This window comes from Garra rufa, chromosome 15, assembly GCF_049309525.1.
Source record: "Garra rufa chromosome 15, GarRuf1.0, whole genome shotgun sequence".
Taxonomy (NCBI): domain Eukaryota; kingdom Metazoa; phylum Chordata; class Actinopteri; order Cypriniformes; family Cyprinidae; genus Garra; species Garra rufa.
Window position 1 is genome coordinate 6,560,930 of NC_133375.1, and position 27,647 is coordinate 6,588,576.

At 38.2% G+C, this 27,647-nt stretch overlaps 2 protein-coding genes across 2 annotated transcripts; both read right to left on the reverse strand.

The window, feature by feature from the left end:
- Nucleotides 1-5,445: 5,445 nt before the first annotated feature.
- rad21l1 (RAD21 cohesin complex component like 1) lies at nt 5,446-17,145 on the reverse strand. The gene is made up of 13 exons (XM_073819195.1): nt 17,002-17,145; nt 16,721-16,850; nt 16,542-16,641; nt 16,354-16,457; nt 16,165-16,260; nt 15,972-16,076; nt 14,960-15,082; nt 11,196-11,425; nt 10,976-11,072; nt 10,503-10,651; nt 10,239-10,340; nt 8,287-8,361; nt 5,446-5,634 (listed from the first exon to the last, which is right to left on the reverse strand). The coding sequence occupies exons 1-13, from the start codon at nt 17,143-17,145 to the stop codon at nt 5,446-5,448; spliced, it is 1,644 nt and encodes a 547-aa protein (XP_073675296.1).
- A 3,386-nt stretch (nt 17,146-20,531) lies between these two features.
- Nucleotides 20,532-27,440, reverse strand: LOC141287539 (taste receptor type 1 member 1-like). Its single transcript, XM_073819701.1, has 6 exons — nt 27,262-27,440; nt 26,838-27,135; nt 25,989-26,741; nt 25,529-25,741; nt 21,990-22,110; nt 20,532-21,466 (listed from the first exon to the last, which is right to left on the reverse strand). The coding sequence occupies exons 1-6, from the start codon at nt 27,438-27,440 to the stop codon at nt 20,532-20,534; spliced, it is 2,499 nt and encodes an 832-aa protein (XP_073675802.1).
- Between the last annotated feature and the right edge of the window lie 207 nt (nt 27,441-27,647).

The window sequence follows — 27,647 nt, forward strand, 5'->3', positions numbered from 1 at the left end:
TATACTTTTTAACCTCAAATGCTCATCTTGTCTAGCTCTGTGTGTACTCTGTGAAGAGATTAAAATGTATATAAATTGTAAATGTTTTTAAAAAAGAACCGATCGTTTCACTAGATAAGACCCTTCTTCATCGGCTGGGATTGTTTAGAGCCCTTTGAAGCTGCATTTTGGAAGTTCAAACTCAGGGCACCATAGAAGTCCATTATATGGAGAGAAATCCTGAAATGTTTTCCTCAAAAAACATCATTTCTTTACGACTGAGGAAAGACAGACATGAACATCTTAGAAGACAAGGGGGTGAGTACATTATCTGTAAATTTTTGTTCTGAAAGTGAACTACTCCTTTAAGACCAGAGGTGTAAAATACTTGAGTAATTTTACTTGATTACTGTACTTAAGTATTTTTGGGGATTTGTACTTTGCTCAGTACAACTTAAACTGGCTACTTGTACTTTTACTTTTACATTTACATTTCTGAAGAAAAAAACAGTACTTTTTACTCCTTACAATTTTATTTCATCTTGAAAAGTACATTACATTTTTATTTTTATCTTATGCACATTAAATATTGTAAACAGAAGAGAATTCATCTAATTAGTCACAACTAATTATTTATCAATATTTGCTGAGAAAAAAACTCTAAATGCCCCAAATAAACAATTAAAAGATGAATTATCCTTTTAGACAGTGACGCTGAATAAACAACACAAAAAAGTGGCCTTTCAAAACGTTAATGTTTTAACTCTTTAACTACTGATTTTACTGAAGCAACTATCAGTGTTCATTGGACAAGAAGGCCACAGAACACTTAAGTCAGAATACACAAAGAAAACAATGTATTTGTGTGTTTCATGTTTTCTCAGCTCTACTTTGAAATGAAGATTACATTTACACTGCATTTCAAATGTTTGGGATCAGTATGATTTTTAATGTTTTTAAAGAATTCTCTTATGCTCGTGAAGGCTGCATTTACTTGATCAAAAATACAGAAAAACAGTAATATTGTGAACTATTATTACAGTTTAAAATAATGTTTTTTTATATATATATATTTTTAAATATAATTTATTCCTCTGATACAAAGCTGCATTTTCATCAGCCATTACTCCAGTCTTCAGTGTCACATGATCCTTCAGAAATCATCCTAATATGCTGATTTTTATTTTATTATCAATGTTGGAAACAGTTGTGTTTCAGGATTCTTTGAGGAATAAAAAGTAAAAAAAAAAAGAACTGCACTTATTTAAAAAAAAAGTTTTTTGTAACAATATGTCTTTACTATCTTTACTACTTTTTAATCAATTTAACACATCCTTGGTGAATAAAAGTATTAATTTCTTAAAAAAAGAAGAAGAAATAATAAATATTTACTGACCACAAATTTTTAAATATGGTTTATATCGTTACAACAGATTTCTATTTTAAATTAATGTTGTTTGTTTTAACTTTTTATTTATTAAAGAACCCTTAAAAACATATTAAGCTGCACAGCAGTTTCCAGCATTGATAATAAATCAGCATATTTGAATGATTTCTTCAAATATATGTGACCCTGGACCACAAAACCAATCATAAGGTTAAATTTTACAAAACTGAGATGTATACAACATATGAAAGTTCAATAAATACGCTTTCTGTTGATGTATGGATAGGACAATATTTGGCCGAGATACATCTATTTGAAAATCTGGAATCTGAGGGTGCAAAAAAAAATCAAAATACTGAGAAAATCACCTTTAAAGTTCTCCAAATTAAGTACTTAACAATGCATATTACTAATCAAAAATTACATTTTGATATATTTATAGTAGGAATTTTACAAAAAATCTTCATGGTGTTACGGAAGCAGACCAAACAAGAGAGGTAAGTGATAATAATGACAATGTTTATTTTCAGCAGAGCGTTGTGGATTAGAAGACGTGCAGAACCGGGTAAGTATTACAGTCCAGATATGATTCTTGATGAATGGAGATGAATACTGATGATAGATCTTATCCTTTCCAGGAACGACGGGAGGAGGACTTCGACCCACACACACACACACACACCGTTGGTGACAGACAGACTGGCTTACGGCTGAACCACCGCTGACTGGAACAGAGAACAGACTTCGTACTGGAACAAATGAGAAAGCAGGTAAGTTTCAACAGGTAAGTAGCGAGGTAAGTATATTCTTGAAGTTTGTGAACTCGACAGAGAAACACAATGAGTCCGCTTCGTGCAAACGAGCCCGGACACTGAGTGAGGTGTGTGGTGTGCTTATATGTGGTGCTGGTGATTGGATTCAGGTGCGTCTGATTAGAAGTCAGGTGATTGTGATCGCTGTGTGAGTGAGGTGGTGGAACCTGGCCAATCCGTGACATTACCCCCCTCCCCAGGGCCCGCTCCTGAGGGCCGAGGCCTCCGACGTCGTGGTGGTCTCCCTCGTCCTCAAGGGGCTGGACATTCAGGATGGTTACGGTGGAATTCCTCCATGAGGGCTGGATCTAGAATGTCGACTCTGGGTACCCACGACCTCTCCTCTGGTCCGTAGCCTTCCCAGTCGACAAGATACTCCAGATTACCACCACGACGTCGGGACAGAAGGATTTCTCGGACCGAGTAGATGGATCCCTCTTCCAGGACCAAGGGGGGAGGGGGTTCCTCTTCCTGACCAGGTTCTGTGGAGGGAATCACAGGTGGGTGAAAGGGTTTGAGCAAAGAAACGTGAAATGTGGGGTGGATACGGTACTGTGGTGGTAATTGGAGTCTGTAGGTGACGGGGTTGACCTGTTCCATGATGGTGAAGGGGCCAACAAACCTGGGACTCAATTTCTTCGAGGGCAGGCGCAGACGGATGTCTCTTGTGGAGAGCCAGACTTTCTGCCCAGGAGTGTATGTGGGACCAGGAATCCTCTTCTGATCAGCAGTGGTTTTAGTTCTGCGCACTGCCCTTTGAAGATGATGGTGAGCCTCGTCCCAGACTCTCTCGCTCTCCCGGAACCAGTAATCCACTGCGGGCACCTGTGATGGTTCGCCATTCCAGGGGAAGAGAGGTGGTTGGAAGCCGAGCACACACTGGAATGGCGTGAGTCCTGTGGTGGGTTGCCGCAGTGAATTTTGGGCGTATTCTGCCCAACCCAGGAACTGGTTCCAGGAGTCCTGGTGACCATGACAGAATGTCCGGAGGAACCGCCCCACCTCCTGGATTTTCCTCTCCGTCTGCCCGTTGGTCTCAGGGTGGTATCCAGAGGAGAGGCTAACGGTCACACCTAGGAGTTTGAGAAAAGACTTCCACACCCGTGAAATAAACTGTGGACCCCTGTCTGAGACGATGTCCTCCGGAATGCCATAGTACCTGAAGACTTTGTTGAAGAGCAGTTCGGCAGACTCTAGGTCTAGGATGCATGTTATCCATTTCAGGACGTATTACACTCACCAAAGATCGTATAGGGCGTAGAGGACAGTTGAGTCGGACGTGCCCCGCAGCCCCACAGTACATGCAAAGACCCCGGGTCAGCCTTCTCTGTCGCTCAGCTGCAGAGATCTTTCCTGACTCCAGGATCATTGGTTCTGGTTCTGGAGGGCTGGCGGATGTTACTGGTCGGAGGAGTGCAGTAGTGGCGGACTGATCTTGGTAGGATTTTAGACGATCTGAACAACGAAGTGACTGCTGAATGAATTTTTCCAATCCCATGGAATCGTCCAAAGCAGCTAACTGCATCCGGAGATTGGGTTCTAGACCGAGCCGGTACGTGGTCAGTAACGATCGCTCATTCCACCCGCTGGCAGCGGCCAAAGTGCGAAAACGCAGGGAGTAATCTTGTGTCGTCATACTTCCCTGCTTTAGATGATACAATTGTTCTCCTGCGGATACTTCTGCATCAGAACGTCCGAAAACCTCTTTAAAATGAGCGACAAAGGCCTGGATCGAATGGATTGCCGGCCCGGCCTGTTGATATAACGTGTCCGCCCATTTGAGAGCTGGTCCGGTAAGCAGAGACGTGATGAAGGCTATTTTCGAAGAATCTGTGGGATAGAGAGCAGGTTGCATTGTGAATATTAATGAACATTGTAACAGGAATCCGCTGCACTCCTCCGCCCCGCCAGAGTAGGGTGCTGGTCGGGCCATGGGACTGGAAGGGACATTGACGGGAGCCGAAGAAGTGCTGGGTGCCGGTGGTGCGGTGGGACGAACTGAAGTTGGAGTGGTGGCATGACTAGCCAACAAAACCTTCCTGAGTGAGTCCACCAGCTCTTGAAATGGATCCAGATTGCTCATGCTGATACTGTGTTGGTCCGGGCTAACATGGAACATGATCTTTACTTAATTTCCTAATGATTTTTGGCATAAAAGAAAAATCAATAATTTTGACCCATACAATGTATTTTTGGCTATTACTACAAATATACCCCAGCGACTTAAGACTGGTTTTGTGGTCCAGGGTCACATATATATATATATATATATATATATATATATATATATATATATATATTTACTCTTCTTACATAGAAAGCATATACATATCAGTTGTCACGCTATATCTTCCAAAAATATGTCTAAGCAAAATATTTTTAAAAGCTTTAAAATATTATGATAAAAACTCTGTAGTTTTTATTGTGTGGGCAAAACGTAAAATGGAGTGTAATGATGATTGAGAGATGAACAAATAAATGTTCCTTAGCCTGATGTGCCATGTTTAATGTTCAAATTTTAACCAACATTAAACAATGATGAATATATTATCAAGTAAACTTAAGTTGTTTCAATCCAGTAAACTAAAATACTTAAAATACTACTAGCAATATGTAATTTTGTCAGAGCTCAATATAGCATCAGTCCCCATTTACGAAGTTTACAAGAGTACCTAAGATAATCTGCTAAACCTTTCCTTTAGTTTTTGTGAAAATATGTTTGGAAAAACAAGAGAAACAGTATTTTAGTTTTAGTTTTGGTATATTTATTTAGTTCACACATTTAATGGTTTCAAGGATTTGGTAAAAAGGAACATACAGATCATAATAATGAACTGTTTTTGGAACACAACTTACTACATAAAACTGTAGGACAAAAAGACTAAGATCTATTCAGGCTTGTGGAAACTCAGTTTTCAAGTAACGAACAAAGATTTCGTTAATTTAGTTCATGAAATTGGTAAAACTGAAACAATCATATTAATAGTCATGCAGACCCTCCATGCTGCTCTACGGTACTTTTCTACCATAGGCCAGCTCATACAGACCTGAGTATTATATATTTGTTTTTTTAGAAACAGTATAATGCTATACAGACACATTCAATTGTTTTGAGCAGGTCTCTACAGGAATTTGAGACACACTGTCTACATTTCAGATATTCATTGAATTGGCTTCCAACCAAGAACAGGTATGACGCATCAAAGCCCTTTGATAAGCTATAATATCTCTAAAGGTTTTCCCACCTTTGCTTAATGGTAACCTGTTCTAGAAGGAGGAAAAGAGAGGCCCAGGTGTGGCGATGATGTCACTGTATGGGGCGCTCTGGTGCAGGTTGAGGATTTGTTGTTTCCTCAACACCAGCAGGCAGAAAAATATGGCTGCCACGTATGAACGACTGCTGTTCTCACATAAAGCATGAAGACTGTACTCAGCATTGGGAGAAGAGTCTTGTCTCTGGAGAGAAACAAGAAGTTAGTGCAAGTTAAATCCTAAAACTTGCATTTTCCCACTAGCATATTATCAAATGTGCAAATATATAAAGTGTGTAATACATGCTGCAAACAGTTAAGTTCAATAAAGTATATTTTTAAGTTGGCTTTATTCATTATTTATTTTTATGTGTTACAAACAACTGAAAAACATGTGTATGTATTTTTTTAGACTTAAATATATGTAGGGGAAAAACACATTTTTAAATACTTGTATACAGTATCTCACAAAAGTGAGTACACCCCTCACATTTCAGCAATTGTTTAGTATATCTTCTCAAGGGACAATACAATAGAAATGAAACTTGGATATATTTTAGAGTAGTCAATGTGCAGCTTGTATAGCAGTATAGATTTACTGTCCTCTGAAAATAACTCAACATACAGCCATTATTGTCAAAATAGCTGGCAACAAAAGTGAGTACACCCTAAGTGATAACACCAGTATGTTGTTTAACCATGCAAAGCCACATGTCCTATTCATCATGTTTATGTTTTTGTCTGCTTGACAGGACCATACAAAGTTGTGTATCTTGTATTAGAGCAGTTCAAGTTAGGTGCTTTAAGGACAATTCTCTCATACTGACCACTGGATGTTCAACATGGCCATCTCATGACAAAGAACTCTCTGAGGATTTGAGAATTAGAATTGTTGCTCTCCACAAAGATGGCCAAGACTATTAGAGGTTCAGTAACACCCTGAAACTGAGTTACACTACAGTGGTCAGGGTCATACAGAGGTTTTCCAAGATGGGTTCCATTTGGAACAGGCCTTGCAAGAGTTGATCAACAAAGCTGAGTACTCATTCTGTGCGTCAGGTGCAGAACCTGGCTTCAAAAAAACAGATGCATGAGTGCTGCCAGCATTGATTTAAAGGTTGCAGAAGTAGAAGGTCAGCTTGTCAGTGCTCAGACCATACACAGCACACTGCAACAAGTCGGTTTGCATAGGCGTCGTCCCAGAAGGAAGCCTCTTCTGAAGCTGGCTCACAAGAAAGCCCACAAACAGTTTGCTGAAGACAACCTGTCCAAGAGCATGAATTACTGGAACCATGTCCTGTGGACTGATGAGATTATAAGAAACTTGTTTGACTGGTGTCCAGCATGTGTGGCGATGCCCTGGTGAGGAGTACCAAGAAAAGTGTGTCTTGCCTACAGTCAAGCATGGTGGTGTAGCATCATGGTCTGGGGCTGCATGAGTGCTGCTGGTTCTGGAGAGCTGCAGTTCATTGAGGGAAACATGGATTCCATTATGTACTGTACATTCTGAAGCAGAAAACGATGCCTTCCCTCCAGAAACTAGGCCGACGGCAGTTTTCCAACATGATAACGACCCCAAACACACCACCAAGATGACAACTGCCTTGCTGAGGAAGCTGAAGCTGAAGGTGAAGGTGATGTATGGCCAAGTATGTCTCCATTATTAATTTATTAACTATTAAGCACCTGTGGGGCATTCTCAAGCGTAAGGTGGAGAAGCCCCATGTGTCTAATGTCCAGCAGCTCTGTGATGAGTGGAAGAGGATCACAGCAACAACCTGTGCAGCTCTGGTCAATTCCATGCCCAGGATGAACAAGGCAGTGCCAGATAACAATGGTGCTAACACAAAATATTGACACTTTGGACAATTTCACTTAGGGTGTACTAACTTTTGTTGCCAGCTATTTTAACAATAATGGCTGTATGTCGAGTAATTTTTAGGGGACAATAAATCTATACTGCTATACAAGCTGGCAAATACTCTAAAATATACCCAAGTTTCATTTCTATAGTATTTTCCCTTGAGAAGATATACTAAAATGGTTGCTGAAATGTGAGGGGTGTACTCACTTTTGTGAGATACTGTATAAGCATTATATACAGTGGTGGCCAAAATTATTAGAACAGCAGTATTTTTACCAGCTAAAAATTGTTTTATGTTATCTTTTGCTGTAGTGTGTCAGTAGGAAATATCAGTTTTCATTTTCAAACATTAATTTTTCCATTAATTGTAATAAACCAGTAACATTTTTGTTTACACAAGGACTCTGACAACAGCCAGTGCTCCACACTGAGATCTGATCTCACCATCATCCAGACTGTCTGTCATGAGGAAACAGAACAAAGTGAGACAGACTAAATCGAGAAGAACTGTGGCAACATCTCCAAGATGATTGATTGCAAGATGAATAATGCCAAAATTAATGTTTGGAAATGTAAACTGATATTTCCCACTGACACACTACAGTAAAAGACAGAAATAACTGACTTAAATCCATTTTTTAGCTTGTGAAAATACTAGTGTTCTAATAATTTTTGCTACCACTGTAGATGAACTTCTGTAAAACAGCAATGCACAGTTGTGAGAAGATTTGCTTGTCAATGCCTGACTTCAGTTACTGATTATTGGTTATGATGGAAGATAAACTAGCACATATCACATGCTTTAACATGGCTTGCTATTGCCACTGTGAGCAGTGTCAAATGAATGAGACTGAGTTTACGCCCTTAAGCCTGTTGCTCTCATACATTTACTCTTAATTCTTCATTCCTAATTCCTCATCTGCAGCTGCTCCACACGCCAGGCCCGATTAGCATCAACACTGCCTGTGGATTTCATGCTTGATTATTTCTTACTTTGAGAGCCTGGAGGAGGTCATGTGCCCGACTGGTCATTCTCTTATCCTCAGCATCCTGGGTGTTCAGAGCAGACTGCAGCCAAAGGGAAGAGGTCAAATGTTATGCGGGGACATGCACATCAGTCTCTTATGCTCAACAAGGGTGCATTTACTTAAAAATACAGAAAAATACAGGAAAACCAGTAATATCATAAAATAATAAGACAAATTAAATATAACTGTTTTCTGATTAAATATATCTTACAATGTAATTAGGGGCCAAGCATCGCAGGTGCGATGACACCTATTGTATCCGTTAGCATTCTTTTTCTTCCGCTCTTGAGTCTATGGCAGCCCATAGAACTGTTTGCGGGAAAGTTGTAGAATTTGGCACACTGATAGAGAACAGTCTCAACATTAACCACAGCAAGTTTGGAGTCTCTAACTCAAACTCTCTAGCGCCACCACTAGAAACCGTAAGGTCTAGAAGGAAAATTCCTTTTTCCTCTGATTTCTTGGCTCATGCAGAGTCAAATAAACATTAAAAATAAAACAAATTGTAAAGTTTAGTTTTTTCACTATTATAAATTGTTCGTAAAACCTACTTTTTCGAACTCGTCCAAGACGGTATGTCTGATTTTCACCAAAATTGGCTCAGATCATCTTCAGACCATGCTGACAAAAAGTTATGGAATTCAAGTTGAATAGTCAAACCATTCTTGAATAACACACTAATGAATTCTACAGGAGATATGAAAAATGGCTATTTTTTAAGTTCTCAATTGTTTCGCCAAAAATCGCAAAACTGGTCTTTTAGAGCATGCCAAGTCGAGATACCCAATTTTCCCATGTCAGCCATTTTGGTGCGTCTGCCATATAATGCTATATTTTACAAATACATCAACGTATCATTACTAAACTTGGCCCTGACAGTGCTCAAAAAGTTTGGAGCCAAAACATGTATTTATTTAAAGGATAACTGTTGCCAAAATGCAACCTGGGCTGTTTTTTTTACTGTAAACGAGACAAACTTATATCTAAAAGCATAATTACGACAAACGAGCCGTTTTTGAGATTGACCATGATTTAGTTTTGTGGTCAGTGGCCGGTGAATGGGAGTACTAGGGGCATACATTTGAGCGCATCAAAATCGATATTTTTACAACACTAAGAAGGCTCGACACACCATGAAACTTTGCTCGAAGTATCGCCTGGGTCTCTACGCATGAACTCCAGCATTGAGAACCTTGTGTACACAGAGTTTACTAAAAAGAAAGGTTTTGAACAACTCACTCACACTGTTTGGGTTTCCGCTCGCGGCTGTCTTGCCAGTCAAGAAGTGTCGATCTCCGAATGCGAATGAATGGACTCCATAGGACGAAATATTAGGCTTATATGAGGCTCTTTTTACAACTAGAAGTTTAATATTGTTTTTCACTTGCGACAAAACAACGAATTAGCCGTGCATTTATATGGAAATATGCTTTAGGAGCTATCCATCCTCGCATTTGGAGATCGACACTTCTTGACTGGCAAGACAGCCGCGAGCGGAAACCCAAACAGTGAAAGTGAGTTGTTCAAAAACTTTCTTTTTAGTAAACTGTGTGTACACAAATGATGTTCTCAATGCTCGAGTTCATGTGTAGAGACCCAGGCGATACTTCAAGCAAAGTTTCATGGTGTGTCGAGCCTTCTTAGTGTTGTAAAAATATCGATTTTGATGCGCTCAAATGTATGCCCCTAGTACTTCCATTCACCGGCCACTGACCACAAAATTAAATCACGGTCAATCTCAAAAACGGCTCGTTTGTCGTAATTATGCTTTTAGATATAAGTTTGTCTCGTTTACAGTAAAAAAAAACAGCCCAGGTTGCATTTTGGCAACAGTTATCCTTTAAGGCTTTATTTTTTTTTTTTAGGCTTATTTATTTAATAATTAGTATTTGTGTGTAGTTAAGTGTTTAACACTACCTGTGTCTGTGTCAGTGGGGTTTCCCTCATCTCTCCAGATGGATTAGCAAGCATGGAGATCTCAGAGAGAGGCTCTGGATACGACACCTCCAATCTACTCTCCTCCTTTGACCAAAAACAAGTGTGAGATGGGGATCAAATGATTAGTTATGACATTCTGATGAAAGACTACAAACTTGAACCAGCGAATCACTCACAATACAAGTAGTATAAGAGCATGTATAAACACAGTAAAGAGAGCTGAAGTATATAGGTAGTTCTTACACTGGTGGTGTTCCATGGAGGTGGAGGTTCTGGATGAGTGACAGAAGCTTCTACAGTAGTGTCTGAACCTGCTGGTTGATGTGGACCAACAGACTCTTGCAGCACACTCCAGTCATCCAGAACCGGCTGAGCAGTGCTCTCCCAGACCTCTACAAGTTCACACAGACACACACACACATGCATTTTGCAAAGTACAGACTGACATTTAAGTCATTATTTACAGAAACCTTCAGTGAAATGTGCAATCATTTGACTTCAGGCTTAAAATATCAAATACAATGTCACTGCATGGGGAAAAACAGCATTCTGCTACTATCATACAGTAATGGCAGGTGTGAAAGGAATAGTTCATTCAAAAATTTAAATTATATCATTGTTTAATCACTTTGATGAGAATGCATCTTAATACTAAGTGCAAACAGAGCCAGATTTTTATCAGCTCTGCTTATGTCAAATGCAGTGTGATTTGTTACCCTCTCTAGGTTGCTCTCTCATCTCCTCGGGGTCAGTCTGCTGTCTCGCTCCTCCCTCCAAACCTAGTCTCCAAGGTGACGTGCCAGAAGGGAACAGCTAGAGGAACGGGGGAGAGGAATATTTCCCATGATGCATTACTTAATGCTACACTGACAGTATAATGATAGCTGTGCACTTCAGCTAAGCTCAGCTGCTGCTTCAGCAGTGGATGTGTTATACCTGCTTTAAGTCAGGGTGTAAGAGTGGAAGGCAAAAACTGGAGAAGAGCTGCCTCACTCCTCCAGTTTCCCTCCACTCCATGAGCTGCCGAGTGGGCGGGGCTATCTCCAATGGGGTTACGAGGTCAGAGCAGTTAGCCAGTTGATTCCTGATGTCATCGTTTGTTAGTTCCTTTGAACGGTCAATCAGCAGCTTCCGCTTCCTTGTGCTTCTTTTCCTTGTTGAAGATGCTGAGAACATGTTTGAACTTTGCATTAGTCTGACGTAGGGGCTAAAATGAACACTCGCCAAAGGCCAAAGTTGACCCTGGACCACAAAACCAATCTTAAGTAGTACGGGTAAATTTGCAGCAATAGCCAAAAATACATTGTATGGGTCAAAATTATTGATTTTCCTTTTATGCCAAAAATCATTAGGATATTAAGTAAAATCATGTTCCATGAAGATATTTTGTAAAGTTCTTCCAACTTTCAAGGTAGATTTTCTCAATATTTAGATTTTTTTGCAACCTCAGATTCCAGATTTTTAAATTGTTGTATGTACCAAATACTGTCCTATCCTAACAACCCATACATCAATAGAAAGCTTATTTATTCAGCTTAATTCAGCTAAATTTAGACTAAATTTAAAGACTCCACCTATGCAAGTGCTGTGAGTTTCTTTGAATAGACGCAACCTCCCAAATCCCAAGTTTGTAATGAGTGTCTGTAAATCTGTTGTCACCAGAATAGAAGCATTTTAAAAGATGTTTCCCTGCTGTTTTCTGCCCAAATAAATATCTATGGTTTAATATTTGAAGTAAAAGAAAAAAATATTTACATAAATATTACTATAGTAATAACTTTTAATAATTAACAACAATAATAATTTTAATTTATTATTAATATAGACATTAAAATTATTAATATTAAATACTTTAATAATAATAATAACAACAACCATTAGAAATTATTCTAATATGCTGACTTGCTGCTCAAAAACATATTATGTTGAAAACAGAATGTTTTCAGGTTTCTCTGATGAATAGAAAGTTCAGAAGAAACTGCATTTATCTGAAAAAAAAAATATTTTGTAACATAAATGTCTTTATCGTCACTTTTTTAATCAATTTAAAGCATCCTTTCTAAATAAAAGTATTAATTTCTACAATTTCTTTTTCAACCCTTTTAAATATTGATGATGATGATGATGATAAAAATGTTTCTTGAATAGCAAATCAGCATATTAAAATGATGTCTGAATGATTATTATTATAATCAACATTAAAGCAGTTGAATACATTTTTTTCCAGGATTCTTTGATGATTAGAAAGATCCAAAGATCAGCATTTATATAAGAAATTATAGAAATTAATACTTTTATTTAGCAGGGATGCTTTAAGTTGATAAAAAATAAATGCAGTTCTTCTGAACTTTCTATTCATTAAAGAAACTTGACAAAAAACACAATATGTTTTTGAGCAGCAAATCAGAATATTAGAATGATTTCTGAAGGACCATGTGACTGGAGTAATATTGCTAAAAAATCAGCTTTGAAATCACAGGAATAAATTACATTTTAAAATATTCAAATAGAAAACTGTTATTTAAATAGTAAAAATATTTCAAAATTTTACTGATTTTGCTGTACTTCAGATCAAATAAATGCAGGCTTGGTGAGCAGAAGAGACTTCTTTAAAAAAAAAACAAAAAAACATTAAAACTCTTACTGTCCAAAAACTTTTGACTGGTAGTGTACAGTTTATTGCTGGTAAAGATGTTTATGGACGTTACACCTTCTACATTTTCTCAAGTTACAGGCCACTGGCAGGTGTTGCAAATTGAATACTGAATGCTACAATACGCCTTATTCAGCCCGCTGCCATTTTGAATCGAAAACGAGGCTGTGAGGGATAGCAGTCCAGCAGCGCCCACTGTGGCGTATTGTTACGTATGGGGATGTAGATTGTTTAGTCATAATAATAAAGAGAAAATATCATTTCACTAATTCCCACAGGACAAAGAACTTCAGAAAATGTGTATTATTAAAGTTCGACGGGACATAGGACCCAACTTTCAGGTAACAATATTGCATTTATTTAAGAAAATGACTGTGGAAACTAGCCGGTTGGCTAATTGCTAATTTATAATGTGAGCATGTTTATCTTCCTTTAAACGTTTACGCAGAGATAAAATGTTATATTTTACTACAACTAAACTAAATATCTCCATTTTGTATAGATTACAAAGAACACAAGACTGTGCTCCTAACATTTTACTCAGGATTATTTTTCAAAAACACTGACTGGAATTAGGAAGTTTAAGGAAGCTTTCAGCTCCGTCTGTGTTTACCTGGACTCAAAAGCCTCACGAAAGGAAAACCTTGCGATCGTAAGTGAAAAAGATATTATTTTTAAATGATGTTTTAAAGATTAACATGCTTAATAGTTTGTGTTAAGAGCCTGCAGTTAGATCGTAAGCCTCTTTCAGACAACATGTTAAGTCATACAAAAAACAGTAGGTTTAAACAAAGTTTATTTTTATGCAAAGCGATCAAAAGATAACATTTATTTATTAGTTTGCCGTGTAGTGTTTGAGGTAAACCACTTTTAAAATCGCAAAATGATATTCAGAACATTATTTTTTGTTTCTGTTTTGCTTTAGACAAGGAAAATGTCATGTTTATCGTAATTTCATAATAAAGGTCGGGAAGACGCTTATGACCTATAGCTGCAGGCTCTTAACACGAACCATTAAGCATTTTAATCTATATAAGATCATTTGAAAAACTCTGTGTAAGCGTTTAAAGTAAGATAAACATACTCACATTAGAAATTAGCAGTCTTTCCACAGTCATTTTCTTAAATAAATGCAAAATTGTTACCTGAAAGTTAGGTTATATGTACTGTGGAACAATCCATGTTTTCTGGAGCTCTTTGTCCTGTGGAAAAATGTGAAATGACCTATTATTTTACGGTTATACGATCTACATCCCGGTACGCAACAATACGCCACAGTGGGCGCTGCTGGACTGCTATCCCTCACAGCCTCGTTTTCGATTCAAAATGGCGGCGGGCTGAATAAGGCGTATACTGCTTACCTATCAGTATGTACTATAATAATGATAAAATTAGTTTCAAACTGAGTGAATACAGTTGTCATCTCAAAATATATGAAAAAGCAAATTTGTATATGTGATACAGTATTTTGCAAAAATGTCTTAATATTTGTCAGTGAAAATTATGTGGTTGCATATAACACCTTTGAGCAAATTTAGTAAGCCATTATGATATTCCTAAACACATCAAATCTACATAGTGTGTACTGTGTACATACTACAGCAGCTGATTCATTACCATGATTAGGCCTACAAAATTTACATTTTTATTCCTGATTGTCAACAGCACCCTCAAGTGGCTTCAGAACAGCAGTGAAAATCCCAACATTTACTCAAAAATTACATTCCTGTCATCATTTACTCACTATGATGTTGCTCCAAATCTGTAAAACTTTCATTCTTCTGCAGAACATAAAAGAAGATATTGAAGAATGTTGATAACCAACAGTTCGGTTACCCTTGACTTCCATTGTATGGACAAAAACACATTTCTCAAAGTATCTTCTTTTATGTTCCACAGAGCAAAGTAAGACTCATATAGGTTTGGAACGACATGAGGGTGAGTAAATTGTGACACATTGTGAACTGTCTGTTTAACAACAATCAACAACTAAAGGCAATGGTCAAAGCTACTGCTCATATATTTCACCACAGCAGTTCAAACTCACGTGTGGCATCAACTGGTGCAAGAGCGAAACCTTCTTCTGCATTTACCAAGAAAGTGGTCTCAGTCAAGGCTGGACTGCTCCTACCCTTTAAACAGGAAACTTCTGGTTTCACAGACTCTGGTTCTTTAAGAGAATGACAGAAAATGAGAAAATATTAACATTGCACGCAAAGGTCAAATCTTACACCTAAATGACTAATTAGACATTAACCATTTATAATTTTTTAATCCAAAAGTACTAAAGAGGTTTATTGAAAATACATGTTATATATATATATATAGACATAAATATTTTTAAGTATATACACATGTATGTGTGTGTATTTATACATACACCAAATCTGAAATAGAAATATTTTGTAACATTATAAATGTCTTTATCATCATTGCATTTAAACTGCATTTTGGAAGTTCACCATTGAAGTCTACTTTGTGGAGATAATTCCTTGAAAGGTTTTTGCTCAAGAAACAGTTTCTTCACGACTGTGAAAGAAAGACATGAGCATCTTGGATGACAAAGGGGTGAGTAAATTATCTGTAAATTTATCTAATCCTTTAAAGCCATAAAGGCCTGGTTTCACAGACAGGGCTTAGACTAAACCAGGATTAGGCCATAGTTCAATTAGGACATTTAAGTCATTTTTATAAACATGCTTAGAAAAAAAAAACATTACTGGTGTGCATCTTGAGACAAAACAAAGGCACTGATATATTTTAAAATCAATCAGTGCAATTTTATTTCAGTTGAAACAGCTCAGACTTACATTTGTGTCTAGGACTAGGCTTAAGCCTTGTCTGTGAAACTAGGGGAAAGTGTTTTAGATTAAGCAAAACACTGCCTTTTCCTTCTCATTGTTAGTATTTTATCATTTTTTTAAATTGTGTGTAAATGTGTGTGTGTGTGTGTGTGTGTGTGTGTAATTTAATGTTACCAATGTTGCTTGTTCATTGTTTCAAATGCTAAAAAATTTTTTTATGCAAATACAGTATATAGATAAGTGTACCATCATTACCTGCTGCAGTGACAGCAGTTGGAGGAGGTGTAGCTGGTAATTCATTAGGAGTGTCCTCATAGAAATCAGGCACCACAGCATCATCATTAGTATTTGCTATAATATCTTGACAAATCACAAATACAGAAACAAATATTAGACTTAGAGAAGTGTGAGGCAGACATGGTTTCGAAACAAGAAATATAAAGTGTACCAATGAGGTCGACAGCCATTTCCTCATCACCAAAACAGTCACCATGGACGCTGAAACTCTGATCAAACAATCCTTGATAAGACTGGATTTCCTCACCTTTGAATAATCAGAAAATACAAACACAGACATACATAGTTTTGCATAGTTCATGTAAAAACCACTCAGCTGTGTTGATCATTCAGGTGTTACCTATTCTTTCCAAGGTGAGAAAGTGGTTCTCAAAGTTCTCCTTGAGAGTAATATCTTCAGTGCGGCACTGATTCAAAGAGAAGTGGTCAACCACATCAATGGTGCTGGGTGAGACATAACATGCCAAATCAGTCAGCTAAAAATCAATATGAAGAGCTGTGAACAAGTGCTGTTGAAAAACATGATACTTGAGATCAGGCAGCTGGGAATCAAAGTCAGTGAAGTCCTCTGGCAGAGTGATCGTTTTTAACGTGGCCTCCATTGCATCCTCAGGCAGATCTGTCTGTCCTGTGAATAAAAATGTAATATTGTTGCATTCTCATTCAGTCTTCACTAATGGATTTAACATCAGAGATGGGACAGTCACCTGGCCGGAAAGCCACTTGAATTTTGACCAGTGCATCACTGCAGTCTGCAAGAAGGTATCTGGTTTTTCTTGAATATATCCGGACAACTCCTAAAAGAAGGTGACCTGAAGTTCGCAGACCAATTTTAATCTGGTAATGAATCATGGAGGAAAAAAAAACACACCCACAAGTGAAGACAATGGTTATTTAAATTAAGCTTTACACTTTATTCTATCTCTAAAAGTGAGCACTAAACACATTAATTACCTGGTTTAGTGTCAATATGGATTAGCCACCTTACCTGTGGGGATAAGATTTCCTTGATCGTGGTTTCTAGGTCACATTCAAACACATGTGCTTTGGTTATTTTTTTCTCCCAGTGGGCTGCGAGCCATATCTTGGCTAATGTGCTTCGTTTAGAGGTGAAGATTTGGGCATAAAACATCGTGACTTGTGGCGTATCTGAGAAAACACACGTAGTCATGACAGACTGTGGAGCTAATGTAATTTAATTAAATACTAGCGTTTATTAACACTTAAATGTAGCCATTCATTCGCACGGTCACACAAGAAATGGCTTATTGTTTATATATGTTGCACTTGAATCCAGGCTGTCGCGCCATTGTCGTTAGGTTATACAGCGTTTGTTTGTTTATTAGGCTGTCTCAAAACACAGTTAGCTAGCCACCCAGACAGCCTCAAAAACCTTCAAATGTTTGCTACAAAATGCTGTCTTGGTGGACACTAAATGTTTTGTGCGTTCGGAACGCGAATATGACGCCCAGGAATGTTGTCTAGGTAGGGAACTCATTCGTTTTTGAGACGCCACCTTGTATAGGCTAGCCAATTAAACACCTTTCGAGTTCAACATTTCATTATTCATAGTTTTCCTGGAAATAAGCATTATTCGTTTCTAAATGAATTATTAGTTAGTTATCAGTAAAATAAATTACGTGTAGAGATATATTTTTATAATATCGTGTATTTTAAAAACATAACCTTACCTGTTGCTGCTCAGCGTTCATCAATACTGTAAGTTATGAATTTCCCGCCCACTTCACGTACGCTTCATTTAACGTTATTTCTGTGCTATGCGGGTCATAAAATATTGTGTTTTTTAACGCGAGTATGTCAAATTGCGTGCTATTATAGACTTTTTCAATTTATTTTCGCTTATTAAAGTGGTTTAAATTAGATGTATACAGAATGAAAGCAGTCCAAAGAATGTTTCCAAAAAAAAGAATGTTTTTTTTTTAAAGCGCTAGAACCCTTTTGGGGGCTTCAGAAAATAATGGTGTTAAATGTATTTCAAGCTACACAAAATTAATTAAGAAAATTTAATGTTAACCTAGGCTACTTTACAGCAGACAAGTTGAAGTCAAGTTTCTCAGATGACATACAGTTTTAAAATACAAAATAAGTATTAACTAAAAAGTAGGATATTTCTTCTTTCACATTCTCATTACCCTTAAAGAACCAGACTTACTGTCTTGGAAAATTATATTTATATTTATACAACAGCTCTTTCTGGTCCTCAAATCTGATTGGCTAATAAAAGTGTGATAATAAGCCACTTTCACACTGCACATTGATTCTGGAAAATTGCAAACTCATTCCGGGATTGATCCTGGGAATGATCCCGGGTTGGGGACCTAGTAACATTTACGGGATCAGTCCCGCTGTGTGAACAAAAGCCAGAACCAATGCTATAAAAGGCTGTGTCGTAGTGCCCTGAGAAAAATCTTATCTTTGTCGTAACAATATCTTTTTGTCTGTGAAGGGTGATTTCTTATGACAGAGCTGCTTAGTGTATTTGTTAGCTGTGTCAAGCTGTTGTTGAACTAGAAATAACTTTCTTATACAACAGCGTTTATTTTTCAATGTAAAAGTCTTTACTGCTGACTTGTAAAAAAAAGTCTCTTGTCGCCATCTAATGGCAGAACAATGTATCTAAAATCACCATCACAAACACACACCATTTCTCAATACTTAACAGTATTAATACTACTATTATTTATATATTTATTGAATAATAATATTTAATAAACAATAAACAGCCATCATAAAAGTTGCTAAGCAATTCAGTCAAAAGTTCAGAGGCAGCACTCTGATATACAGCATTGAAATTACATTAACATGAGCTGGATGATAACAAGACCAAAGACTGCCAGTTAGATTTACCCAATACTAATTATATCTCATGTTTAACCACTATAGAGACATCAGAGCCAGCGGTAAATTCCATAAGATTTGGCTGAGATGACTCAAATAGTGGCCTATTTGAGAGAAATACTGCGAGCGGAGTGATAAATTTTTTTCACACAGCGATTCTGGAAAATACAGAATCGCTGTGTGAAAAAATTGTATCACTCCGCTTGCAGTATTTCTCACAGCGAGTGTTATGGTAGACACCCAAATCCACTATAATTTGAAAAATATTAGTTTTTAAAATAATAGTTTTTTTTTTACGGAATGCAGTTTTAAGGCATTTAAAGGTGAGAATGTATTTGTTTATACTTTAAATGTGCAGTTTGCTAATTAAAATAATGTCTATTTAAAAATTTGCGTCAACATGTTCGGACATGTGAGCTCCAGGCCGTCAGCAGCCCCTCAGCGCTCATGAGCCTGCTGAAAGAAGCCTCATCTCAGCCAAATCTTATGGAATTTTCTGCTGGCTCTGATGTCTCTATAGTGGTTAAACATGAGATATAATTAGTATTGGAAAAATCTAACTGGCAGTATTTGGTCTCATTAATCTGTTATTTGTTCCAGAGCAAATAGTTTTGGCAAAATCTCATCATGTTAATGTAAATTCAATACTGTATATCAGAGCGCTGCCTGTGAACTTTTGACTGAATTGCCTATTTTATGATGGCTGCTGTTGTTGATTAAATATTATTATTCAATAAATAATATTTTGTATAAATAATAGTAGTATTTAATAGAGATTTTAATTGAGAAATGGTGTGTGTGTGTTCATGATGGTGATTTTAGTTACATTGTTCTGCCATTAGATGGCAACAAGAGACTTTTTTTTTTACAAGTCAGCAGTAAAGACTTTTACAACACTGTTGTATAAGGAAGTTATTTCTAGTTCAACAACAGCTTGACACAGCTAACAAATACACTAAGATGCACTGTTATAAGAAATCACCCTTAACAGATGAAAATATATTAATGTTACGACAAAGATGTCTGTTTTCTTCAGCGGACATTCAAACTAATGTTTTATTGTGGATATGAGATTGAGCTGAAGAATGAATGCTATATCAGATGTAATCACACTCGCTCAGTCCATCTCTCTCTCATAATTCTCTACCACACAATACAGTGAACTTTTAATACAGTAATACAATATGCAGCTCAACGTTTTTTCATTACTTAAACTTGTTTCTTTGTGTTTTGAGAGCATGGTCATAGTTTGGAGAAATATAAAATCATTTGAGAACACCTTTAAACTGCAGTGAGATCATATTATTGTTTTGTTTTGTTCAGTATATGAATATGAGTAATGAGAAATATAGACAGTGAGTATAACATTAAACATACAATATAGCTGATCCGCACCACACAAATCTATATGGATTATGAGGACAACTAATTATTGAAGTTTGAAAATGTTCTTTATTATAATTTAAAAAATCTTTGTGTTTACATTATATTTTATGCATAAATTTCAGAAATCACATAGTCTCTTAATGCAGATTGAACCCCAGAATAGACCTCCATTCTCTACTTTGCCTATTATTTATCTTTTTGTGTTTCTTTAAGACAATGGTAACATAATAGTGAAAGAGTTGACCTTCTATACACAAATACTAATGTCTGTGTCTAAGTCCTACTAATGGTTTGGGTGTAATTCTGAATAGATGTTTGAAAGTATGCAGCAGTGTTTTTTTGCGTTTGGAATATCATGATGTAAGATTTTGGTATGAAATAGCTAAAGAGAATTCCATTTATACTGGATACCTGGGCCACTGCATTCAAAATGATGATGTATTTGCTTTTGATAGTGAGGTATGCTGTGAAATATGCAATCCAGGTCAGATAGTACAACATGAGACTAAAAGTTATTGATTTGGCCTCATTGTAATTTTTCGGCAGATCTCTTCCCATATAAGAAAACAGGAGACACAGGGAACCAAGAAACCAGCTTATGAACATGACAATGGAAAAGGTTATAGCGTTCCCCATTTCACAAATGAGCATAATTTGGTCTTTAAAAGTCCATGAGTCAGCAATAGCTTTGACAGGACTGACAGTCATCCATATCACACAAGAAATGAAATGAATGAAAGAGGCAAATGCAATGAAAAGCCACTGGCCATTGTGTTTTACCCAAAGGCTGTGCACTTTAGGGAACTGAGCAGCCATTTTAAAAACACAGATAATTTGAAAAGAACGGACAGTCAAACAGGAAATACAGACAGTGAAGAAAAATACAAATATGGCATCTCTCAGGAGGCAAAATACAAATGTAGGTTTTCCAAAGAAAAAGAACACACTTATGCTAGACAAAATCAAACTGGCCAACATGAGGAAACACATGCTGCCACCAGCAGACTTCACTACTGGTGTGTCGTAATTGTAGACAAAAAGGAAAAATATGGCGATAAGGAGAATAATTAGGCATGCAGTAGAAATCATGACAATGATGGAGAGGATTTCTGTGAACTCAGGATAGACTACAGAACGTGTCTTACATGTTGTGCTGCCCTCATCAGACCATTCACTCTCTGCACATGGAAAACAGGTATAGGGGTCCCCTGAAAAAACAAACAAACAAAAAAACTGTTAAATAATATGAATGTTTAGTTGTATTTTGCAATAATTACAACATGATGTGGGAAATATTTTCTCTTCAAATATCACATTTACTCCAGTAAAGTAATGTATTGTATAATGAATTAAAGAATCTTAAAGAGACATAAAAAATTAAAACTCTGCCATCATTTACCCACCCTCATGCCAGTCCAAGCCTGCATGGCTTTTTTTCTTCTGAGGAACATCAAAAGATATTTTGAAGAATGTTGGTATTTGGTAACCAAACGGTTTCCACTGATTTTTGTTGTTTGGATGAAAATAAAATTCAAAATTCAATAGGAACCAAAATTATTTGGTTGGTAACATTCTTCAAAATATCTTCTTTTGTGTTCAACAGAAAGAAAACAAAATGCATACAGGTTTGGGATCACATGTGGGGACGTAAATGATAACAGAATTTCCATTTTTGGGTGGTCTACCTCTTTAAATTTCAAGTAGTTATTGTCAGCTACTTAAGGTACTTACGAGAATAATCCACATAGCTGTTAGACGGGCATTTTTTACACGTAAAACAGCAACTATGAAAACCTTCAGGTTTACTTGAATATCCCGCCTTACACTCAACAGAGCAGTTTGAGAAAGGAACCTTTAAGGAATGGGGAAATGTGTTATTAAAATTACCATTTAAATGATTTTACACATTTCTCCAAACTAAGATCAGTGAACGCAATACAAATTATCTAATTCCCTTAAATGCAAACACATTTCTTAGCTCTTGCTTTCAAAACTGTTAATGTTGGGGCAGGTAATTTTTTCCAGAAACATTTCTGTTATACTGGTTCAAAAAAAATCTTGATTATATTGATCGCAATCAAAAATGAAAGTGGTCTCACAAGCAAAATTCAAAGACTTGGCAAAGGAGGCAAAATAGTATAGTGATGGGTGCACCAATAATGATGATGTTATGATTTTTTGATCATGTGTCACTTAAGGTGCAGTTATAAGTACATCATGTAAGAAAGATATCTAACTTGTTAAAGTTCTTACTGTATTATCAATACAAGTAAGACACAAGTGTACCATAAGTGGAAATGGAATGAAGATGTGTATGTGTAACGTTCAAGACCTAAGTATGTATCAGACAGCCCAACCTGCATCTCCCAAGAAAAGGAACCTCATAAAGAATTCTGAGAGGGGGGAAGATGAGCACCCCACCAGCACGGACCCAATAATGATGAACTTGGGAAGGTAATTCTAGTAAGACACAGGACGACCCTTGCCAACCCTCCTGGCTGCCAACTCAACTCCTCCCTTCTGCTCCAAATCCAAATCTACAAGAGGCTCTCTCTGCTGCCTCCCCCAGTCTTTGCCCTGCCTTCTTTCTCTCAGTCCAATGTCTGTCATCAGATTCCAGGGCTGATTGGGCTGGGAAGCCCCTGCATCCCACCTCGACCGGATACAACCATGTCTGCCGACTTTATCTCTGCAGTCCCCCATCAGATCGTTCAGACTTTCTTTCAAATGCCTCCTGCCACCTTACATGTTGGGTTGTCCCTCATACCCCATCTGTGTAGGTTCACAGGGGTTGGAAGGGTGTCATAGACAACCCTAAGCAAGTAGGAGATTTAGTTTGGCTCGAGCCTCCAAAGGACAGTCCATGTCACCTTCCTCTTGGGGAGATCCCAACTTGTCCAGGTTCCCTGGGATTCTAGCTCCACAACCTTTGCCTTCCTCCGCTCTTCCTCTAGGTCCCTTTATCCACTTGGACCATGGCTCTTCTCTCCACAGTCACAGGGTCCCTGAAGGTTATGGCCACCCTGCACTTCGCTACTTGAAACTCCTCAACCAGGGAAGAGAGGAGTGGTTGTAATTGCCCAGATCTGTTGTACAGCCTGACTGATGTGAAGCCTGGAGGGATTTCCAGCCACCTTCTAAGGTGTGAGTTAATCTTACATTCCACTCCTTCCACTGCTGTAAATTGAACCTCATACACTGTCATTAGCCACATCAGTCTGGGGAGCAGGCTCTGTTGATAAAGTCATGCTTTGAACTTGTTGATTTTCTTTAGCCAACCGTTTGCTTGCTTCTTAGTGCTGCAGATGTTGTTGTGGTCCGTTAATGGCCCGTCAGACCACTTTCCAAGATACTCGATGGGATTATCCTTGATGGAATGAATGATCTCGCCTTGTATGACCAGATTATACTTGAAGGAGATGTTACCCTTCCTAATGATCCAGCTCCTTGATTTTCTAGGCTTAAAAGTCATTCTGACCCATTTTGGCCTCATCAAGCTTTGTTAGGACCCACCTAGCCTGTACATGGGATGATGTTGTGATAGTAAGGTCATCCACGTAACCCCTGATAGCTGGTTGCCGGATCCCTGAGTCCATCATTGAGCCTCTGGTTTCCTTTTCTCCTGCTGATTAGATGTGGGGGATAGACCTGTAGGCATTAGCCAAGTCCAGCCAGACAACTGTCAGGTCACCCCCCCCCCAGTTTATGGACTTTGCATTATTTTATGTGGGCTCATCATTTACTGTGGGTATTGCAGAGGAGGAACATGACGTCATGGCAATGGCGGCCCCAGTCGCAGTTGTTCCTCCAAAGTCAAGTCAAGTTGCAACTGTTCCTCCAAGGTCAAGTCCAGTCCCAGCTGTTCCCTCAGAGTCAGGTCAAGTCACAGCTGCTCCAGAGTCTGTTCAAGTCACCACAGCATTTCTTGAGTCAAGTCAAGTTGCAGCTTCACCTCCTAAGTCATGTCAGGACACAGTTGCACCCTCTGAACCAAGTCAAGTCACAGCTGTCCCTTCAAGGTCAAATCAAGTCACAGCTGGCCCTTCAAGGTCAAGCCAAGTCACAGCTGTCCCTTCAAGGTCAAGTCCAGCCACAGCTGTCCCTTCAAGGTCAAGTCAAGTCACAGCCTCTCCTCCAGAGCCAAGTCACGTCTTGTCCGAATGTCCAGAGCCAAGTCACGTCTCGTCCGAAAGTCCAGACCCAAGCCACGTCTCATCTGAACGTCCAGAGCCAAGCCACATCTCGTCCAAACGTCCAGAGCCAAGTCACGTCTCGTCTGAACGTTCAGAGCCAAGTCACGTCAAGGCTGACCGCCCAGAGTCCCGTCACGTCACAGCTGGACTTCTAGAACCAAATTACGTCTCATCGGTTCGTCCGGAGCCAATTCACCTCACACTTCCTACCCACGAATTGATTCCCCTGTCCACAATGCTTCCCATCATGGAAGTTGCTCTTTTGTGTGTCTGGGCCACGTACACCACCACCGAGTCTCCAGAGGTGGCGGCCCACACTGCAGAACCTCTGGAGGCAGCATCGTCTACTGCGGCTTCCTCCACGGCTATGAGGGTCGCCGCCGCCCTTGTGGGCTTCTGCTCCATCTATGCTGCCCTGGTGGGCTCCTGCTCCATCTGCGCCTCCCTGGTGGGCTTCTGCTCCGTCTATGCTTTCTCTCCCGTCGGCCCTGCTGTGGTGATCTATGGCTCTTGCTGTCCTGCCGGCTCCTCCCTGGCTCCCTGAACTGCCGGTCCTGCCTCAGTCCCTAGGTCCTCCACCCCCCGCATGGACCTGTCCCTCCATCCCTCCACCTGTCCCGCCTCCACTCCGCAGCCCTATGTTATGAACTCTGCCTGTGTCCTTCCGTCCGCTCACCACAGGAGGTCGCCCGCTCATTACTTTGACTTTTTACACATCACCCCGGACTACACTTCCCACTTTCACCCACCACCAATCATCTGTTTTGACCCTCGCCTGTTTGGATTACTCTAGTGTTTTGCCCCTGTTACTCCTGTTTGCTGTTGCTCGACCCCCTGCCTGTTTATGACCATGTCTGTGCTTAACTTTAATAAAAGCTTGCGCTTGGAACCGACCGTCTCACGACCTTATGTTACAATAAGTGGACCTTAGAGAACAGTACAAAATAATAAAAAAGGCAGTTCATGACCCCTTTAATCTCTTCAGCGTTCATCTGGCAAAATGTGTAAAACTTACTAAGAAAATCTTTGTAATCTACAAAGCTAAATGTTTAGATAAAGGCTAAAAAGAAGACTTACTGAACCCCTGTTATTCCAGGGAAGGAGAGAGTTGTCAATGTTAAAAGTAATTTCTGGAAGTTTATCATATGTGCCCACAGTCTCAAATTGTGGAGGATTCATATCAGTGCGCCAGAGAACAACTGCATATCTGATGGTTGGATCATAATTATCATCGAATTTCACCTGACGGCCATTCAGTATAAAATCCAACTTCTTTATTTCACCCAGAAGCTGTTGTGAGGTGTGTAAAGAAATAAAAATGACAAATAATTATATATAATGTATAATTATATAACTACATTATCAATGTTATATTATATTAATGTTATATTACTACAACATTAATAAAAATAATATTACTTTTGTTTTACTCATTTATTAAATTATTGCATAATAATTAAGTAATAAAAGCAATAATACAATATAATGTATAATTATACTGATTCAACTCGTCATAAATTCACATAAGTTTACTTACCATGTATGGCTTAGCCATTGTATTTCTGTGGCATTCATTCATGTCACATTGCAGAACCTTATGTAAAGCCTGAGCTACGGTATATATGGCAGCATAGATGGAAAAGGAGAGTGTGGGATTCTCATTTATAATCTCCTCTGCACTCACCAATGAGCAGTAATCACAATTTTGATTACATGTCATGCTCTTCTTTTGGACTTCACTTTCAGAACTATCATTATGGACAACATAAGTTGTTTTTCTGGTTTTATAGATGAATTCATCAAATCCTGGCAGTGACAACAGTCTCTCAGCAATGCCAATGATTGTGCCAATTTTCCTGATTCCTGGCTCTCTTGGAATCTGTTTATCCATAGACCATGCATTACTTGCAATCCATACTTTGTCTCGAATGTTGTTCGCTATGGCTGCTTTGATAATTTTGCTAGCATATTGTGGCAAAGCAAAAACTACAATGACATTGATGTTGAGCTTATCAATCTTTTTAAGTGTTAGACTGTAGTTTGCGTTCAGCCTCAGACCCTCTTGATAGGCCAAACAAATGCCAGTATTGTTTATATACTTGTTAAACAGCTTTAGTCCATCTGAACTGTAATCGTCTCGGCTACCAATAAAGGCAACCCAGTTCCATCCAAACCACCGAATGATGTGAATAATCATCTCTACCAGGTCTCTGTTGCTAGGCATTGTTCTTACAAAGGAAGGATATTGACGTTTATTGCTTAATGCATAGGTAGAAGCTCCATAATTCACCTTTGAAAAAGAAGAAAACATTCATAAATATGTAGTAACTTGGTAGTCCTGAACAAAAGGTAGGAAGTAAGTGTGTGAAAAAGAAACTTAATTTACTATTGGTATAAGGTCCATTGTGAAAAGTGGTGCAATAGTCACAGTTCTTGTGCTTCCATATGGTCCTATTAAAGCAATTACTTTAGGTTGATAGTTGTTGAGTTTTTCTTTAGGCTTTATTGAGCCATTGTTTGAGATGAAACTTAAGGCTGAATTGAAATTCTTGATATTAGAACAGTAGTCAAAAATTTCATAGCCCAGAGAAATATTGGGCAGAAGAGTGGTGGAGTTATTAATCTTTTCAACAGCAAACCTCATTACTTGCAGCATCTGATAGCCAGTTTTCGAGGAAATGTGCCTTGAAAACATCAGTGAGAAAGTTAATAGCATGCAATTAAATATTTAGTTTAGCAATGAGGACTTTAAGGATATGCTACTTTGATTTAAATTACTGTACACTGACTGCTAAAAGGTTCTTGCTTACCTGAAACATTCGGTGGTTTCTGCCGAAAACAGGGTTGTTTCATGTTCAATTTCATGTAAAGGGAAAAGGCCACCCAATAAGTAATCTCCCTTCAAGCTGAATTCAGATGTTGAAGAAATTTTGAAAAAGAAAAAATGAGTAAAGCCCACAAGCAAAATGTAAATGCTACTGAGAAGCATGGTGTAAGATGGACTGTTGGTTGTGAAACAGAATATATGCGAATGGCTAATCATTTGAGAAATGTCAGGCTTATATTCAAGACTTAATTTTCTTAAAACACATTTCAATTTGCTTAAACCACTATATTCAGTGATTCAAATGCCCATTTCCATATCTAACTCATAATGCATGTCAATCATTTTTAAATAGAGCATTACACCACAAAT

Coding starts and splice junctions, on each gene's coding strand:
- rad21l1 (XM_073819195.1), bottom strand. CDS start 17,145: ATGTTTTATGCCCAAATCTTCACCTCTAAACGAAGCACATTAGCCAAG. Junction 16,642..16,720: donor TCAAGTGGCTTTCCGGCCAG/GTGACTGTCCCA, acceptor TTTTATTCACAG/GACAGACAGATCTGCCTGAG. Junction 11,426..14,959: donor TGCACCAGTTGATGCCACAC/GTGAGTTTGAAC, acceptor ACATGTTCTCAG/CATCTTCAACAAGGAAAAGA.
- LOC141287539 (XM_073819701.1), bottom strand. CDS start 27,440: ATGCTTCTCAGTAGCATTTACATTTTGCTTGTGGGCTTTACTCATTTT. Junction 26,742..26,837: donor CAATGGACCTTATACCAATA/GTAAATTAAGTT, acceptor TCTTTTTCAAAG/GTGAATTATGGAGCTTCTAC. Junction 25,742..25,988: donor CAATGGCTAAGCCATACATG/GTAAGTAAACTT, acceptor ACCTCACAACAG/CTTCTGGGTGAAATAAAGAA.